We start from the raw sequence: 20,403 nt of genomic DNA, 5'->3' as shown, positions 1-20,403 counted from the left end.
TGTAATCTGGTGGTGAAAGAAGGCGCATTCCAGTGGATTGGGAACTGAGTACCCTCGTCCCTCTGTACAAGGGGAAAGGTGACCCTCTGGACTGTGGCTCCTATAGAGCAATAAAGTTATTGGAGCATGGAATGAAGGTATTGGAAAGGGTGTTGGAGAAGAGGATAAGGAAGAAGGTAAAGATTGACGAAATGCAGTTTGGATTTATGCCAGGAAGAGGAACGACAGATGCAATTTTTATTGAAAGGCAGTTGCAGGAGAAGTACATGGAGAAGAGGAAGAAGTTGTTTTTTGGGTTTGTTGATCTGGAGAAAGCATTTGATAGGGTCCCACGTGAAGTTATGACATGGGCATTGAGGAAGTTAGCAGTGGAGGAATGGTTGATCAGAGTAGTGATGGCAATGTACGAGAGAGCGCGCACAGCTGTAAGGACGAAGGACGGGAACAGTGGTGAGTTTGAGGTGAGGGTAGGAGTGCACCAGGGGTCGGTACTAAGTCCACTTCTATTTGTAGTTGTGATGGAGGTGCTGGCTCGGAGGGTAAAGGAGGGTTTACCGTGGGAGCTGCTGTATGCAGATGATCTGGTGTTGATTGCAGAGAGTATGGATGGACTGAAGGAGAAGATGAACAAGTGGAAGGAATGTATGGAGGCAAAAGGTTTGAAGGTGAATATCGGAAAGACGAAGGTGATGGCAAGTGGTAAAGCATGTGGTGAGGTGGAAAGGATTGGGAAGTGGCCATGTGCTGTGTGCAGGAAGGGTGTCGGAGTGAACTCCATTCAGTGTACAATGTGTGCTGAATGGGTTCATCGAAAATGTAGTGGGGTGAGAGGGTCATTAACCAGTGTGGCAGCTACATTCAAGTGTAAGGTGTGCATCGAGGGAGCAGCAGATGAAGGAATTGTTGAGTTGGATCTTGGAGATGGTGTGAAGCTGGAAGGGGTGAAAACATTTTGCTATCTCGGAGACATGCTGAATGGAGAAGGTGGATCAGACTCTTCGACGGTTGCTGGAGTGAGATGTGCATGGAAGAAGTTTCGGGAACTGAGTGGCATGCTGACAAAGAGGGGAGTGTCGTTGAAGCTGAAGGGAAAGGTGTATGCTACATGTGTGAGGAGTACGATGATTTATGGGAGTGAGACATGGGTACTGAACATGGAGCAGCAACAAAGGCTGGAAAGGGTGGAAATGCGAATGGTTCAGTGGATGTGTGGAGTATCGTTGAGAGAGAGGAAGACAAATGATGACTTGCGGAAGATGATGGGAATAGAGTCTGTGATGTAGGTTGTGAAGAGAAACAGGTTGAGATGGTTGGGTCATGTGTTGAGGAAGGATGAAAGTGACTGGGTGAGAGGAGTGTTGGAAATGAGTGTAGTCGGAAGTAGAGGACGGGGAAGACCGAGAAAAACTTGGCTAAATGTGGTGGAAGAGGAAATGTGGGCAAGGGGATTAAGAAGGGGAGATGCAGAAAACAGGGTAAAGTGGAGAAGATTGTCATGGGGCCCGCAAGGCTAACCCCCGCTTTAGCGGGGAAAATGGCCTTTAAATGTGTGTGTGTGTGTGTGTGTGTGTGTGTGTGTGTGTGTGTGTGTGTGTGTGTGTGTGTGTGTGTGTGTGTGTGTGTGTGTGTGTGTGTGTGTGTGTGTGTGTGTGTGTTTATGTTTCCCATTTAAACACCAAGGCTGGTTACATCTCCAGTCTGTGGTTTGGTTATTGCTTGGTTATATCATTTATAAATCAATAAAAAGATGACGGTAGCCTGTTAAAATTCCCAACCCAATATCTTAACACTTATACTTACAACCATAAAGGAGACTATTGATTCCATTCTCCAAAATGTATCTTTTATCATCAATAACTCCTCATGCTTTCTTATTTATATCTTCTGTATATAATTGATGTTAAAAACTTCTTATTGTATTCATTTTTCTGTACTCTTCCTTCTTTAAGATTAAATAGTTGTAATAATGTTTAAAGTTTATTGTTTCCTTGATTATATTTTTCTTTTTTCCCTTGAGCTTCTTATCACACCTTTCAATGTTATTATTATCAATATATGTAAAAGCATAAGACTTTGATCTCAATCCTATAAATTCACTCATGACCTTCCCACCCAATTCATCTTTAAACTTACCAATAACCTTTTTATTCTTTGATGAAAACAACACATCACCTGACTTATAATTACTTGCATCATATACATATATAATATAATATATAATAAATATATATATATATATATATATATATATATATATATATATATATATATATATATATATATATATATATGAGCCTGGTGTTGGCGCAGTGGTCAGGGCAGCGGCTTGGGATCCAAAAGGTCCTGAGTTCAAGCCCCATTGAGCCACTGAATTAATACACCAGGGGGTTGACTCAGCCTGTCATCCTTCCGAGGTCGGCGATATGAGTACCAGTGTACTGGGCCGGTGTATACCCCGGTTAAAATAGGTGTACCATATCCCTGTGTCGTAAGGGGCGACCAGGGTTGCGTCAGGAAGGGCATCCGGCGTAAAACATGTGCCAAATTACTATGCGGATCATACGGATGATCCGCTGTGGCGACCCCTAATGGGAGCAGCCGAAAGAAGAAGATATATATATATATATATATATATATATATATATATATATATATATATATATATATATATATATATATATATATATATATATATATATATATATATATTATCAATGATATCCTCATATACATCACTTGTCTTAATTTCTAATATATAACTATCTGTATCCATATATAACAATGACACATTATCCTTATACTTTGATTTTAAATTATTACAATTCTGGAGACGGCGATGGATCACGAGCAACGTACACGGTTCGCCTTTTTTATTTTTTGACCTTCGAGGGACGCCACAGGCAAACTGGTGGGAATCGGGAAAAACGTAAATGATGAAAGTTGTTGTAATCGAAGAGCACTACAAATCGACCACGAATTGCGAGATCCTAAACGTAGTTCGCCTTTTTTATTTTTTTGCGGCGGGAATCGGGAAAAACTTAAATGATGAAAGTTGTAGTACTCAAAGAGCACTACTTGCATACCAACTTTCATTCGAAACAGTTGAAAACCCTCGGAGCTCGATGGCCAATTTATTGATTTTTTTTTGGACATTTTCTAAGTTCGTGACCTTGGGACGAAAATGAAAAAAAATCGAGCTCCATGGGGCTATGCAGGTGCCATTGGGCTAACCAAATACCGAAACCCTGCCAGATTCAACAAACCGCTTTGGAGAAGATGTAACTTGAAACCGGCTACCCCTAAAAACACATGTTTTTTGGGCGTGGCTCCGCCCATAATGGGCACAGCACACCCATTCTCAGGAAAACACCACTAGATCATGATATAAACCTCCCACCCAAATTTTATCAGGATCGGATCAAAACCCACGGAGCTATGCTCGGGACAGATAGACAGACAGACACACACCCATAACAAATATAGTGGTCACTTACTGACTCGTGAACCAATAGTAATAGTAATAGTCATACATTAACGACTTTGACAAGTCAAGAATTGATGTTCCTATATAAATAGGTTTATCCATTTCAATACTCTCTTTTTTTCAAATGAATAGCACAAAAGTTCTCTGAAAACACCTCCGCTCGTTCAAAACTTGGTCTATTAATTAACTTTGAAGCCTGTTTCCAAGATGTAGAAAGTCTTATGTTTTGTCGATTCCTAACATTTTCCATCGTCTTTCCAAATACAGCATTATTCATTAATTTATAAAAGTCCTTCTCAAAATCTGTTTTTGCTTCTGTTCTCCTTTTTGTATTAAAATCAATATACTCCTTTAACCAATTACTTTGTTTAAATTTCAAAATTCGATGAATTTTCCTCACTCTCAACCCAGCAGATAAATATTGTCTCAAGTTCCTTTGATGTAAAACATAACTTTCTTTATCATTTAATGTTGTCAGTAGTTTTTCTGGAGATTTACCTTTTATATTAAATGACTGTTGGTAATCACTTAACCATTCTTTTCTTGGACTTTCTTTATCAGGGGCATAAGGTAGGTCTTTATGTTTGTGATGAAGTTCTTCTGGATATTTTAAATCAACCTCAAAATAATATCCAACTTCAGCTTCATCCAATTCTTTTTGACAGGAGACAATAACGTCTTGCAAAACTTTTTCATAATGTTTTTCTTTAACCCATTTAAGTTTTCCATAAGGTAAAGATTGAGACAGAGCCCACACATACAAATTGTTAGCATCATAATACATCAGGTAAGAGTTGGCCTCATTCTTATTATAATCAGGAAGATATTTGTTATTTGCTTTAGCATATCTCTTGGAACATACTTGGGTTATTCCTCCTCTTTTAGCCTTCTCTATCATTAAAAGCATATCTATATCACTGATTAATTCCAAATTCTGTTTTGTCATTTTCAACATATCATTCCAAGCCAAACCAGGGGCCGTGTAATAGTGAGCGGGGTCTAATCCATAAGAATTTTTTATTTTGACAGACTGTTCTAAAAGTTTCAAACACATCAGTCAATAACAATACGTCAGTTTTAAGATACAAATCATGATATTCTCCAAGATTCTTTATATTAAACTTCTCCCAAACCTTCTTAGCTTGTGTATAATCTCTATTGGAAATATGAGTTTTATTCAACTTGCCATAGGAGCTTTCCCTTGAAGGAAGTTGTATTTCTTTAAACTTCTCAAATGAATCCATATAGTCATATGGATATATTCCCTCTTGTGATAAGAGATCAATCTCTTCTTGATTTGAGAAATGTGATTTAAGATTCGGTAAGTTTTTAATATTTGATGCTAAGTTAATGGACTTGCCATAAAATTGTATGTGTCACGAAATCTGATATGGGTTATGGGGGATGTATGAATTGTTTTTGTGAATGAGATGTATTTTTCATCTGTGTTAGGAATGGCAGAAATATCTCCAGATGTCTTTGAAAGTTCATTTATAAATAGATGTGTGTAATAGTGAGCATTGTGAAGAAAGACAGGAATAAAGTTTGGGGGCTTGTAATTAAGATTACAATGAGAATGAGCTGGACCTCAATATATTCCAGTAAGATGACAATGATCCCTAACTTCGACCTCTCCCTCAATTTTCTCCTCACAAATATGACAGATACTGTTCTTTCAAAATTCCTTTTTCTCTCCCTTTGTTAACAAATCACCTGTCCTCTGAGCTGGAGCTCGTTATTAAAGGCCTCTGCCACCATTTCTTGGGTGTGTGTGTGTGTGTGTGTGCGTACGTGTGTCCGTGGGCCCGTCTAATAAGTAGGAACCACTGTTAAGTGCAAGTGACTGTACATAATAAGTAGACGGTTGTAGTTCTTTTGTCGTGCTTTTGTTGCTTGTATAATGGCATACGTGTTTGCCTTGTTTAATTGCATGTGTACTTTATTATAATAAATGTCCTTGTGTGAATGTAAACCTGTTCGTTGAGTCCATTCCCTCATTGAACTGCCCCATCTTGCACTCGGAATATAGTTGGTTTTTAAATAGCCGGTAAAGTGATCGGGTCCAACGGGACTGCGCGATAATACCCCGCTCAGTTATCCCAAAAAGAAGCGAGCTGCTTTAGCGGCTCGTTTCCAAGTGGTCCAATTGAGGTACAATCTCTCGGTAACCTACTCGCGCAAATAATTAAGTAAATCTAAGATTTGGCGATCGGACCCTGTAGCGCGGGTAGAGTGTGGACCAGGTTGTGGTGTGGTTAAAAACACACCCGTGGCTGGTTTCCGGTGTTGATCCGGAAAGCCACGACTGGATTGTCCGTTCGGTGGGCGAAGCGACTGCTATTGGTTAGACGCGGTTGTTCGCACACCGATGGGCGGGAAATCTACAACACTAGTGTCAGGAGTGGGATTCGTACAAACGCCTCCAGAGGAGACTGCGAGTGGTAAAAATTATTTCCGAGAAGCAAGATGGCGGTTCAAGGCGAACGGGAGCAGGGGGGTAATGGATGTAGAAATAGTAGAATCCATGGCCCAGGATGAGATCCCCGAGCAGGAAATGCTCATTGTGCAGGAGCAATTCCCCCCACAATCGAACCCAGAACCCGAAATGGGCGCAGCGGCAGAGGCCGTGGTGGATGACACCCCCCCTCCCTTCCTCCATCAACCCCCCCCCCGATCCTTGCCGAATCGGCTCAGCAGAGTACATTTGACATGGCCCAGTTATTCGCAATGCTGGCGGAAATGAATAACGGAATAAACAGCAAGATGGATACAAATACGCAACAAATGAGCGAAATGAATAAAAAATGGATAAGAATGCGCAACAAATGGATAAGAATGTGCAAGAAATGGATAAGAATGCACAACAAATGGATGAGAATGTGCAAACACTGCGGGGTGAGATGCAGAGCATGGGTCGATGTCTTTAGGCGGGCAGAATGCCAATTGAGAGGAGCGAAACGCGGGCAGTGGAGCTCAAAATGGCGGCGCCAAGTGCTGGAGTGAGCGAGCGGAGGGGGAGTGTGGACTGTGTCGGCCCCGCGGGTGAGGACAAATTAATTCGGGAGACGCGTTGGGCGAGACTCATGCAGGTGACGGAAAATGTGACGGTGACACAGAGGGAAAAATTAAGTGGGGTGACTGAGACGTGTATGGCAAGACACGTGGAGATGACAGAGATAATAAAGGAAGTGAAAGAAATAACAGAGGTGCAGGAGATGGAAATAGTAGAGGAGAGACTACACGATAAAGACAGGGCGAAAGACGAACAAACACACACACACACACACACACACACACACACACACACACACACACACACACACACACACACACACACACACACACACACACACACACACAGTTAGTGGAGGACGATGAGGGGGAGCTCGGGGAATGTATCATGACCCGGTGCAAGCAGCCGGATAGCCTCCTTATGGAACGAGGGGAGGGAATATTCCCCCTTGAAGCTGATCTCGACCTGGTGGGTCCGGTCGTGCCGAGCGAGTTAGGAGGGGCGAGTGCTGTGGATGGGTGCACGCGAGGCTTGGGGGGTGTGAAGGCCCCAGGAACCCTTGTGGTGGAGCGAATCTCCAGTCTGGTTGTTCCGGTGTGTGTGGTTCCAGTATGTGTGTTCACGAGTGTGGCGGAATGTGTGCTGAGAAGCGTGCATGGCGTGGGTGATGGGCATTGTGTGAAACGGACCGTGTGTGTGAGTAATATGGTGCGCCTGGTACCGAGTGTGCCAAAATGCGGGCCTTCCAGCACGCCGTGTGTAAAGGAAACACCGAGTGTGGAAGGAACAGTGTGTGCGAGGGAAACAGCATGCGAGGGAAACAGCGTGTGTGGTTTCAAAATGTGTGAGTGAAACGGCGTGCTTAAGTGAAAATGTGTGTGTGAGAGAAACACCGAGGGTGGAAGGAACAGCGTGTGTGAGAGAGACCGCGTGTGTGAGAGTGCTGTATGTGAGGGAGATGGCAGTTGGCATGCGGGAACATGCAACCGCATGTCCGAGTGAGAGTGTCATGTCGAGGTGTGTGAGCGTCATGGCACGTGGAAGTTTGTGCGCGAGGGTGCGACGAAGACGGTGCCTGATGGTGGACAAAGGCTGAGTAGCGGCCGTAGCTGGTTTGAGAACTGTGCCGGGTTTGCACGGCAGCGTGCGCGGGGTCCGTGCCGTGCAATGCACAAGGCCGCCACGTGCGCACCTGCGGGAGTGAAGCCGGGTCCGTAAACGCACGCGGTGGATTAGCCGATCCCGCGGACGGACAGAAGGTAGGCTGGATAATGGATTTGGACCGGATGGGTTCTCCAGGCGGGCATATGTGTAAAGCTCCGACGAGCAGAGCACATGTGTTCGCATGGGGAACCCCTTGAAACGCGAGGCTTGTTTTTGATGCGCAGGGTGTCGTCGTGGCTGCAGGGTTGGAATCGGACAGAAGGGAAATCCCTGCCGGATGGTACCATCCAAGGAGGGACGAGATGCGCGAACAGCTTCCATGACGTCACGGGGAAAGGAGCGCAGGTTGCGAGTTGCCGCGCTGGTGCACGCATGAAAAAAAGAAAAAAGCAAGCCTCGCTTCAGGTGAACAGGATTCCATGGGAAAGGGGTGGAAGACCCCCCTGTCTGGGGGCACAGGAACTACGAGTTAGGGGGATGGGTTAGCGATAATTAGACCGGCTTCATGGGGACATGGGTTGGTTGTTCCTCATGGAGCCCGTGGAATGGATTAGTTAGAGGGATTTCAGTTTAGATTTAGGAAATGGGAATTTTTGGAGACATCGACAGACTGGAAATGTGTAGTGGAGACATAGCTTAGCTACGTGGAGTAAATGGAACGTGCATGAGAATAAGGGATGACGAGGGAGCACGAGTTAGTCAGGGGATTTAGTTAGAAGGATGGCAGTGTGGAGTGTTGGTGTGAGTTGCGAAATGGAAAGTGTGTGAAGAATGAGTGTGGGACAGTGTGCCCAAGTGTGCGAGTGGAGCGAATGTGGTATGCATGGTGCGAATGACTGGTTGGGCGGAGGAGTGATTCCCACCCAAGTGTCCCCAGGGTCAGTTTAATGTTAGCTAGTGGGTAGTTAAATTGACTAAAAGGAGGTCGTTTTGTTGTTGGTGTCGAGAGAAGGCACGAAACCCGTTTGGAGGGGTGCAGGAGTTCAGGGACCGGCTGAGAGCATGGCTGTGGAAAGGTGAGTTTTGTTCAGTGGGCACCCCGGGAACCGGACTAGTCGGCCAGAGTAGGCCAAGGGCCTAAGAGGGGCCGGGATGGTGTCGTGGGCACGGGCGACCCGTCGGAAACGGGACCCGTCGTGCCAGAATGCCACGGGGGCAGTGTAGTGGGCACGGGCGACCCTCGGAAAGGGACCCGGGGCATCAACACGTCACGTGGGCATTGGAAGGGGGGCAATGCCAGAGAGGGCAACCCCCCGCGTTGTAGGGAGCAGCTAGGCTCGGAGGCAGCCTGCGGGCCTCGGGTGCCATGGTTAGAGTTCGGCAGAGGGGGAGTTCCTGCCAGTTGAGCCACGCTCGCACAACAGCCAGGAAATTGTGCGAGGGCACAAATGAAAATTTGAGGGCAAGGCCCAAATTTATAATGGACACCAACACAGGCGACGGGAATCATGGTTTTTGGAAGCGATAGTTTTAAAATGTGAGGCATTTTTGGAAAGCCCCAGGGTAGTTTTAGGTAAATGAATGCTAGGATAATTAGGAGATGTACCCCTTCGCACCATACATCCCTTCGGTCATTGTAGGCCGCTGGACCTACTTTGGGGTACATCGCTGAACTCTGAGGATGCCATTTTGAGGCTTCGTTGGTCCTCCAGACAGGACGCGAGTCTCTCCCTATTCCCCTCCAGAGAGGGAACGTAGGGGTTGGGAGTAGGCTAGGTGGACATGATAGGCTAGCCGGACAATGACGATAAAGGGGGTTAGGGAGACAATTATAAAAGGGAAATAAAAATAATAAAAAGAAAGAGGGGCAAAATTTTGTTGTGTTTTGTGGCAAAGGGAGTAGGTATGTACAGAGACAGGCAAAGGCGATAGAGTGGGGGGAGACAGTAGGCTAGGTCCGAGCCCGCCTTCAGAGCGGCCAGCACCACCGCACTCCCTCCAGACCTGATGGAACCGCACCAGAGGCCGGCCAGCTTCATTGCCGGCCTGTTGTGCTGCAGCCGCCTGTTCTGCATGGACTTGCCTTGCCATGCCTCGTTTGCCTGCCTCTGCCATGACCCCATGCCTGCTAGCCCTTGTTTGCGTTTGCCCCTATGTCCATCCATCACCACGTGTGCCAGGACCATCCAGTTTTGCAAGGACTGCCCTGCAGGCAGCCCGTGCATCCATCATGCTCATTTGTGTTTTGCAACCATCTCCATCCATTCCCCTGCATGATTGAACTTTGAAATGACTTTTCCCTTCTCCCCTTTCACATATCACAAGTCCTGGGCCATGGTTAAGTAATGTATAAGTTGAGTGGAAATTGTAAATACGTGGAACCCCACCTGCATGTTTGTTTTAGCTGTTAGGATCGGTGCCTCGTCTCACCAGCACGTGTTGAGAAGCGTGGGACGTGGTTCCTCGTGGAAGCGACGCATCGACGGGAAGGATCGGCACCTCGTCTCACCAGCACGTACGTGTTGGGAAGCGCGGGAGGATTCGCGGGAGCTCAGGAAGGATCACGGCTCGGCGATTGGATCCAGCTCGCTCTCGCTGGAGCCCGGGTTCGAACAACTTGAAGACCACACGAGGTGGAGAGGTTCGAGATAGGCTCTGGGTTTCAGATTACCTGTCCTCCGAGCTGGAGATCATTATTAAAGGCCTCTGCCACTATTTCTTGGGTGTGTGTGTGCGTACGTGTGTCCGTGGGCCCGTCTACTAAGTAGGAACCGCTGTTAAGTGCAAGTGACTGTACATAATAAGTAGATGGTTGTAGTTCTTTTGTCGTGCTTTTGTTGCTTGTATAATTGCATACGTGTTTTGCCTTGTTTAATTGCATACGTGCTTTATTGTAATAAATGTCCTTGTGTGAATGTAAACCTGTTCGTTGCATTAATTCCCTCATTGAACTGCCCCATCTTGCACTCGCAATATAGTTGGTTTTTAAATAGCTGGTAAAGTGATCGGGTCCAATGGGACTGCGCGATAATACCCCGCTCGGTTATCCCAAAAGGAAACGAGCTGCTTAAGCGGCTCGTTTCCAAGCGGTCCCATTGAGGTACAATCTCTCGGTAACCTACCCGTGCGAATAATTAGGTAAATCGAAGATTTGGTGCGCGCGCCAACCCTGTAGCGCGGGTAGAGTGCGGACAAGGCTGTGGTGTGGTTAAAAACACACCCGTGGCTGGTTTCCGGCGTTGATCCCGAAAGCCGAGACTGGATTGTCCGTTCGGTGGGCGAAGCTACCGCTATTGAGAAGACGCGGTTGTTCGCACGCCGACGGGCGGGAAATCTACTACAATATAATAACAGAAACCACAAGGAGTATGTTTTTGATATTTATTTGTGTATGATTTATTTGGATTTGGAGAAACAGTATCTATATTTTCAAGGATACTTTCAAAATCAGCATGTATCACAAACAGATGTTTTATAGATTTGTTAAAATCTTTGAATGATATGTTTGGACCTGCTTTTGGGAAATTGATTACGGTTGGTTTATGATGACTACAATATGTCAAATGTTGATTTAATCGTTCTTTTGTATGAAAGGAGTTGAGACATCTCTTACAAGGAGACGTTTTACATTTTCTCTTGTATAGTTGTGATTTGGTTAATCTTGATAAATTTCTGATGAAGGCATAATGTGATTTTTCCTTTGAAGTAAAGTAGAGGTCAATGTGTGTTTCATCATTTTTATAGTTGTTTGAACTTTTTAATATCTGAACTTTGTTTGTATCCATTAATCCATACACATTGACAGATAGATTATTCATTTTCTCAAATTTAGGAATATCTCTCAATGACATTGGAAACTTTAAATCTTTAACATTTAATGTATTCTCGTATTTCTTATAATGTTCAACCCTTTCAGGATTGTGGAGGATCCATTGTGGAGGATGTAAGTCCTGTGGAGGATGTGGAGTACATGTGGAGGATGGAAGGATCCATTCAGGATCCATTGTGGAGGATGTAAGTGAGCAAGAACAGACCATAGAAAACATTTATTATCTTTGTTTTGAATATTAACAACCGCTTTCTTAAGTTTTATCTCTTTTGGTAAATCAATATCAAAAGAAGCTTGTAGAGGATCTGATTTTAAGATGTGTAAATCTAAAAAGATTCTTTTTGTAATAGCAAATCCACTACCGACTACAGTGTCATCAACATCTTGTTCTTGTCTCTGGAGTTCATCGTAAACATCACATCTTACAAAATCTTGAAATTATGAGATAAAGTGAGGGTTTGTCCTCATATAGGGAGTAGTTTCATCACCTTCTCTTACCATATTCAATTTAACTCCCAGATAAAACTTAAAAGTTTTCATTTCACTTGATGTGTTTTTAATTATCATTTCAAAACTTTGTTTAACCACATCAACAGCCTCAATAATTGAAGATTGTCCAGGGTCTTGAAAGTGAAACAATCTTATTTTTATATGTCCTTTAAATGCCCCATCAGTGTTTTTATTGGAGAATTTAGTGGCACCTTCCCTTTCTTCACTGTTCTTGTGTTTGCGTGATTGAAGGTGTTTATTACAAAAAAAAATTAAGAATATCATTATCACATCTATCACAATGTTTTGTTTCTTGGTCAATTGGAGATATTTGTCTGAAAAGATTGAATGTGTGTTTGTTGGTTTGAAGGTGTTTTTTATAACATTTATATTCATGATTACAAACATCGCGGTACGTTGTATTCACCATTTTTATATCACAAAACTTTGCTTAAAATAAAATTTTCTTGATGAAAATTCTGTTTAATTTATAGGTGCATCTGTGCTTAAAACCATTTTATCCTCCAACTTTTTCACTTAATAAATACAATGTATCAATACACAAAAGACAAGTTTCAATCAACCTCTTCATTTGTAAAAGATACTGAGAAATATGTCGAGGATGTAAAATTGAATAACGATAAATATAACAACTATTGGATAAAAACAATTATGGTGAATAATATGAGTTCTTCAATTTCCTTCAGTGGAAGGGCTTTTAGTATAACAGGAAGAACATCAATTAAAGTAGCTCTAACAAAAGTTTCTCATTCTGGCAATATATTCAAAACTAGAAAAAGCAATGAAACAAGAAAAAGTATCAAAAAAGAAAAACCTTATGGATGAAGCTTGAGAAAGAAAAGATAAGACCATCTGTAATTTGCAAGGAGAAATTTGTATTTTTTTTTTTTCAACAACCCTAAAGATGTAAATCCTGATGAAATAAAGGATGGTAATATATCAGGTGAAATGGCATTTCGTTCAATAGTAGTTAAGGATCATTTTAAAATTACCTTTAATATAAAAAATGGAGTAGTTGAATCTGTTAATGAAAAAAAGTATATAGATATAGATGGTAATGTTTTTCAACTAATTTAATATGAGTCATTATTCAACTGAAGATTTTGAAGATTATGAGAGTGATTATAGTATCTCTGTTGGAACAGAAGACAGTTATGATACCGAGAGTTTGTGTTCAAACGATAGTTATGAAAGTAGTTTTATAGATGATTGTGAAAGCACCAATGAAAGTACCGAATATGAATTTTATTTGAAGTAAATTTTACTTTATAAATATGAATAGTTTACGAGATTTTGAGCCTCTTGAATTTCCTGATTCTCCACATGATAAATTTGAGAATTGTCCTGTGTGTGAAAGATGGGGATTAAACACAGAGTCAAAAGTCTATAAACAATGTATGTTCTGTGATTATCTTCAAATTAATGATAATAAAAAATATAAAAGGAATATAATTCTTTTAGATTTACACCAAAAATGAATTACTTTACAAGATTAATTAGACAAATGAATGTAAAGTATGAGGGTGAGAACACACCTTTCCTTACAATGGAATAAACTGAATGTATTAGAGAAATGTTCAAAGATTGTTGTTATATATTATTCACGATTGCCATTTTCAGGGAAATATCAACACAATATATTGTATAAATAAAAGAATGGATTATCTTGAAATTAAACCCAAACTTAGGATAAAATATAGGGTTTCTAAAAAAGCCAATAATAAATTAAATAACCTGTTTTCCAAATATATAAATTCATGATTTTTTTCCCCATTTGGGAAAATAAGATAAAATTTAACAACCATAAAAATGTACCAAATTCATAAAGATGTCTCATAGTTGGTTCAAGCGGGTGTGGAAAAACCTGCTTACTTTTAAAGATGCTCCTTACTCCCAACTTTTTGGATTATGATAATTTAATAATTTTCACAAAGTCAAGTTTTCAACCTGAGTATCAAGTACTCTCACAAGGTTTTAATGCTGGTCTTCAAAAATAAGATATAACCGGTTTATTTAAACTTCAAAACAAACAAAATTATTACAACATTGAAGATATAATACAACTATTTTGTGATACACAGAGATATAAAAAGAAATCAAAACCGATAACTTGTATTCTTAGTGATGATACGGATGATATATGTTCTCCCCAAGATTTGGATAAATCAAAAAAGAACCTCATTATCTTTGATGATTGTGTTAATGAGAGAAACCAAACGGTAATGGATAGCCACTGCACAAGAGGGAGACATTCTTCTTGTAATTGTATTTATCTTAATCAATCATACTTTCAACTCCCTGGTCGCTCAATAAGAAACAATGCTAATACTTTTGTTTTATTCAAGTTAAATTCAATAGATATAAACAATTTTTGGAGAGAGAATTGTTCTACATTATGTAGTAAAAAGGAATTTGGGGATTATATGAAGCACAGGACTGAAAAATATTGTTGTGGTTACCAGATTCGCAAACCACCATTCAGGTCCCTTAGGTGAGGTATCTCGGTAAGTGCATGTGTAGTTAGGCCCAAACCCGTTGTCTAGTGGGAATACATGTCATTTATACGTGCTGCGACTCTTCAGGATAGCCGTTTTTCTTTTACTATCTTTATTTTGGACCAATCGCCACCATCACAACCACAACAACAACCACCAACCACAACGCCGCTTCACCACAACCGCCATGACCTTTACCGTCACAACTCGCCACCATCGCATCACCGTCATCTCGCGCCACTCATGGGCACCGATGCTGGACTCGTGTAGGGCGCACGTTGAACAGCGTGTACAAAATCACGGATTTTCTGCTTCAAAAACGGATCCAAAACGACACACGCCCACTTTTTGCCGTCCAATCGGTGAGCGAGGGGCGAATTGGCCCCGCCCCCAGGGCGATCGATATATGCAAATTTGTGGATCAAAAAGCCTTCACGCCCACTTTTTCTCGGGCCAATGGGGAGCGAGTTGAAAGGTCAAAGGGAGGGGGTCAAAGGCGAAGTTACGGGGGGATAAAAGGACGGTGTTCGTCAGTCAAAGGAGTAGTAAAAGTCGGAACGAGGAAGGAAGGAGTCGGAACGAGTGGTAAAGGTCGGAACGAGGCGAAGGAGTCGGAACAGAGAGTCAAGACTTCGCGGGCGGTGGAGCTGCTCGTCGTGTGCGTTGAAGTCGGAACGGAGGGGACGAGCTGTGGAGAGGCGGCGAGGGCGGACGAGGGGTGCTCGCGTCGTGCAGGGAGCTGCACCCCTGGGAGGCCGACAGCGCGACCTGGCCGAGGTGGAGACGCTCGTCGCATATAATAAAGATCCTCTATGCCCCGAGCATCAGCAACCCCCCTCCTGTTTCCCCCCGCGCTGAGATAGTGCGACCAAGGGGGCCCCGTTCCCACCCCCTGCCAGGCACTGTCCACGAGGCCCGCGGGTTGCGGGGCCATCGCCGCTCCGCGTCTCATCACCAGACGGGTAGGCCCGACCAGGTCTCGGCCCCAGGCCTACCTCATTCTTGAGGGTATTTCTTTTCCTTGGTTTTGGGTATGTGTTGTCGGCGCCGTCTGTGAAGTAGAATTGTATAAGTGTTGCCGTGTGCTCGGTAGTCGGAATTAGCTCTGCACTGTGTTTTCACTTTTATGTTTGCTTTTTGTGTAAATGGAATTGTGTTTTCTTTTTTGTGTGCATTTGGTGGAATTGTATTTGTGTGCTTTCCGTTCGTCGCGAATAAATGTGCTTTATTGTTGAACTGTCTCCCGCTTCGCTTCGTCTTTTCCCCCATTGAATCCCCATCTTGCTTCACGTAAAGGGTTGGTAGTGGGCTGAATACGCCCGATAATTAATCGAACCGTCGAGGTCGACGATAACACCGCTCGGTTATTCTGATAGTACGGAACGGGTCGCTTAAGTGGCCCGTGTCCGAAGTCGACCTGCGGCGAGGTGCGATCGCCCGGTCTACCCTCCGCGTGGGTACTTAGGTAGTTCGAATTTGGCGAGCAACCCTATCCCACGCGGGGGCTGATTGGCTCGATCGCGGTGAGACCGAAAGGTCCACCCGTGACTGGTTCCCGGCGTTAGTCCGAGAGGGTCACGACTGGATTGTCCGTCCGGTGGGCGACGTGCCGCGATTCGAGTTACGTGGCCGGCCGCACGCCGGCGGGCGCGAAGACCGCAACACTGGTGTCAGGTCGTGCGATACAAATTCATCGCCCTCCTCGCGGCACTGGTATCGGAGAACAGGAAAACGGGCTCTCCTGTCTCCGGCTAAATTTACGGGAATCGGTCCAGGGGTGAGAGAAGCGACCCCCGATTCCCTCCAAATTACGAGCGAGCAAATTAACCCTTCACGAGAAGCAAGATGGCGTCTCAAGGCGAGCGGGAGCCGGGGGTATTAGAAATGTATATGTGTAATAATGTAGAGTCCATGGTCCAGGATGGAATCCCCGAGCAGGAAATGTTGATTGTGCAGGAACACGGACTCGCCCAACTGAACCCAGGGCCCGAGGTGGGTGCGGCAGCGGCCGCGGTGTATGACACCTCCCCCCCCCCTCTCCACCAAGACCCTTCCCCAACCCTTGCCGAAACGGCTCAGCTGAGTGCATCCAACATGGCCCAGCTATGCGCCATGCTGGCGGCAATGAACGAAAAGATGGATGCGAATACACAAAAAATGGATGCAAACACAAATGAAATGAAAAACGAAATGAAAGGCATGAACGAGAAGATGGATACAAATACAAATGAAATGAAAAACGAAATGAACAAGCAAATAAACGGAATGGAAGCAAACATGAAAGAAGAAATGAAAGAGCTACGGGGTGAGACGCAGAACATGGGCCGAAGCCTGCAGGCGGGCATGAAGGCCGTGAGCAGGGAACTTAAAATGGCGACTCCACGTGTCGGAACAAACGAGCTGGAAGGGGGTGCAACGGCTGACAGGCCCGCGGTGGAGGCGGGTGAAAAAATAATTCGTGGAACGTGTTGGGCGAGGGTCGTGACGATGACCGAAAGGGAAAAATTAAATGGGGAGACCAAAACGTGTGAGACGAGACACGAGGTGACGACAACGGAAATAATAGTTGAGACAAGGGAGGTAAAGGGTGAAGAGTTGGCAGAGACACGGGAGACAGAAAAAATAGAGGGAAGACTACACGATGAAGACGGGGTAAGTGACGCGCACGCACACACGGAGGTAGTGGAGGACAATGGGGGTGAGCTCGCGGAGCGTGTTGGGACCCGGTGCGAGCAGCGAGATGGCCTCCTCCAGGAACGAGGGGAGGGAGTATGCCCCCTTAAGGCGAGTCACGACCAGGTGAGTTCGGTCGTGCTTTGCGAGGTTGAGGGGACGAGTGCTGTGGACGGGTGCACGGAGAGCTTGGGGGGTATAGAGGCCCCGGAGACCCTTGTGGGGATACGAATCCCCAGTGTAGTTGTCCCTGTGTGTGTGGTGCAAGGCGTGAGTGCGTCCCCGTGTGTGGAAGCGACCCCGTGTGTGAGTGGTGTGGTGGCGATGGTGCTGGAGTGCGTGCTTCCCAGCACGCCGTGTTTGGATGAGGCACCGTGTGTGGATGAGGAACCGTGTGTGGAAGAGGCCGTGTGTGTGAGTGAAACGGCCAGTATGAGTGAGGAACCGCGGGTGAGTGCCCCCGCGTGTATGAGTGAGGAACCGCGGGTGAGTGCCCCCGCGTGTATGAGTGAGGGACGTTGTGTGGAAGAGACCGCGTGTGTGAGTGCCCCCGCGTCTATGAGTGAGGCACGGTGTGTGGATGAGGCACAGCGGTTGAGTGCCCTCGCGTGTGTGGGTGAGGCACCGCGGGTGAGTGCCCCCGCGCGAGTGAATAGAGCACCACGTGTGAGTAGTATGGTTTGTGTGAGTAGTGAGGCACGCGTGAGTGAACGGCCGTGTGCAAGGTCGCTGTGTGCCAGGGAGACCGTGTGTGTGAGAGAGCGGTATGAGAGGGAGATGTCGGTTGGCATGCGGGAGCACGCAGCCGCGTCTCCCCGTGTGAATGTGATGGTGTGGACTGTGTGCGTCGTGACACGCAGGTATGCGTGTGTGGAATGGCGACGACGAAGGCGACAGAGGAGAGAAAGCCGAGTAGCGGCTGTAGTTGTTTCGAGGACCGTGCCGGGTTCACCCAGCAGTGAGCACGCGGTTCGTGCTGTGCAACGCACGAGACCACCACGTGCTCGCTTGCGAGAGTGAAGTCCCGGTCCGGAAACGCACGCGGTGGATTTGCCGATCCCGCGGACGGACAAAGTTTAGGCAGGTAAATGGATTTGGACCGGACGGGTTCTCCACGCGATCGTGTGTGTTCAGCTCCAACGGGCAAAGCACATGTGTTCGCGTGGGAAACCCCTCGAGACGTGGGGCTTGTGTTTTTTTTTGCGCACGGTGACGTCATGGCTGCACGTGTGGTTGGAATCCGGCAGGAGGGGTATCTCTGCCGGATGGCACCGTCCAAGGAGGGACGAGGAACACGTGCAGCTGCATGACGTCACGGACAGGTGCAAAGTGCGCGAGCTCTGAGTTGCCGCGCAGGTGCTGCGCATGGGAAAAAAAAAAAAAAGAAAGCCAAGCCTCACTTTCGGGTGCAAAGGATTCCTGGGCAAGGGGTGAAAGACCCCCTTACCTGGGCACAGGATGGAAACTAGTTAGGGGGAAGGGTTAGCTTAGTTAGACCGACTTCATGGGGCAGGGGTAAGTCCTCATGGAGTCCGTGGAATGGATTAGTTAGAGGGATTGTAGCCAGATTTAGGTTGGGAAATAAAATGGGACATTTGAGGACAGTGACAGACTTGTGAATGTGTAGAGGGGACGTAGCTTAGCTACGTAGTGTTAAAAGGATCGTGCTGTAGTTTAAGGGACGACGTGGGAGCACGAGTTAGTTAGGGGATGTAGTTAGAAGGATGGCAGAGTTCAGTGGTGTGTGTGTTGAAGAGTTGTTGGTGAGTGAATTGGAAGCATGTGCTTGGTGAATGAGTGAGGCCAGCGGGTCTGTGTGTATGGAGTGAATGGGAATGCATGGTGCGATGAGTGATTGGGGGGAGGAGTGACTCCCGCCCAAGGGACCCCGGGGTCAGTGTAGAGTGAGTTAGCTGGGTTAGTCAAATTGAAAAATGGAGGTCGTTTTGTTGTTGGTGGGAAAGTAGGCTCGAAACCCATTTGGAGGGGTGCAGGAGCCCTGTTGACGGGCTTGGGAGCGTGGCTGCGAAAGGTGAGTATCGCTGAGTGGGTACCCCGGGCACCAGGCTAGTCGGCCGCGGTAGGCCAAGGGCCCATGGGGGGCCGGGATAGAGTAGTGGGCACGGGTGCGCCTGCTTGGTGCGGGGGCCCGGGGCGCCATTAGCCGCGTGGGCAGTGTAGTGGGCACGGGTGACCCTCGGAAAGGGGCCCGGGAGGCCGGCCTGCCACGTGTGCGTTTCAGGGGAGGTGCCATGGGGGCACTCCCGGTGTTAGGGAGCTGGTAGGCTCGGAGGCAGTGTAGTGCCCGGGGGTGCCATAGCGGGAGAATCGGCAGAGGGTCGTGCCTGCCAAAGGGAGCCACGTGTCCCAGCCAGGAGACCGTGTGAGGGCACGGAGAGAAAATTGGGGGGCGAGGCCCGAAATTGTAAGGACACCAACACAGGCGACGGGAATCTGGGTTTATAGAACCAATAGTTTAAGCAAGAGGCGCTTGTTGAAAGCCCCGGGGTAGTTTAACAGTTAAATGGTTAGGGTAGATTAGGAGATGTACCCCTCCGCACCATCCATCCCCTCGCTCTCGTTGTGGGCCGCTGGACCCACTTTGGGTAAGATCGCCGAACTCTGGGGAGGCCATTCTGAGGCTTGAATTGGGCCTCGACACAGGACGTTAGCTCTCCCTTGTTCCCCTCCGGGAAGGGAACGTAGGGGTTGGGAGTAGGCTAGGTGACAGGATAGGTTAGCCGAACAAGGATGATAAAGGGGGTTAGGGGACGATTTATAGTGGGGAAGTAAAAATAAAAACAACAAAAAAAAAATAAGTTGGGGCTAAATTGGGGTTTGACAAATTAAGGGAGTGGGTATGTACAGTGACAGGCAAAGGCGATAGGTTGGGAGGGAGACAGGTAGGTAGGTCCGAGCCCGCCTTCCAAGTGGCCAGCACCACCGCACTCCCTCCACCAACCTCCACTGAACGGCAAAGGCTGGCCAACTTCATCGGCTGGCCGTGTTTTGCTTCAAGGCGGAGGCCGGCCAACTTCATCGGCAGCTGTGTGCTACAAGGCCTGTGCCGGCCAGTTCATCTGCTGGCTGTTTTTCTTCGAGGCCTGTGCCGGCCTGGTTCTGCGGGCTGTGTTTGCCTGCAGCGGCCTTATTCTGCGGGCTGTGTTTGCCTGCCACCTTTGCCATGCCATGCCCACTGCCCACGTTCACCAGCCCCGTTCAATTTTTGCTTTCCCCCCCCCCCCTGTTCATTTCCATGTGCGCCAGGATCCGCAAGGCAACAGTTTGCAAGCTG

At 46.3% G+C, this 20,403-nt stretch overlaps 1 protein-coding gene across 4 annotated transcripts in view; it reads left to right on the top strand.

Annotated features, from left to right (window-relative positions):
• The window catches only part of LOC147030095 (uncharacterized), a 62,696-nt gene extending 43,350 nt beyond the window's left edge, over positions 1 to 19,346 (top strand). For all 4 annotated transcript variants that reach the window (XM_085873802.1, XM_085873804.1, XM_085873801.1 and 1 more), the window contains exon 4: positions 11,518 to 19,346. In XM_085873802.1, coding sequence (XP_085729928.1) covers positions 16,281 to 18,128 — 1,848 coding nt within the window. In that variant the 5' untranslated portion in view covers positions 11,518 to 16,280 and the 3' untranslated portion in view covers positions 18,129 to 19,346. The remainder of the gene's footprint in view (positions 1 to 11,517) is intronic.
• The last annotated feature ends 1,057 nt before the right edge of the window (positions 19,347 to 20,403 follow it).

This window comes from Eptatretus burgeri, chromosome 3 (assembly GCF_056783735.1).
Source record: "Eptatretus burgeri isolate ZD-2024b chromosome 3, Ebu_testis_v1, whole genome shotgun sequence".
NCBI classification, from domain to species: domain Eukaryota; kingdom Metazoa; phylum Chordata; class Myxini; order Myxiniformes; family Myxinidae; genus Eptatretus; species Eptatretus burgeri.
The sequence above is the reverse complement of the archived record's forward strand: the minus strand, read 5'-3'. Positions and strand labels throughout refer to the sequence as shown.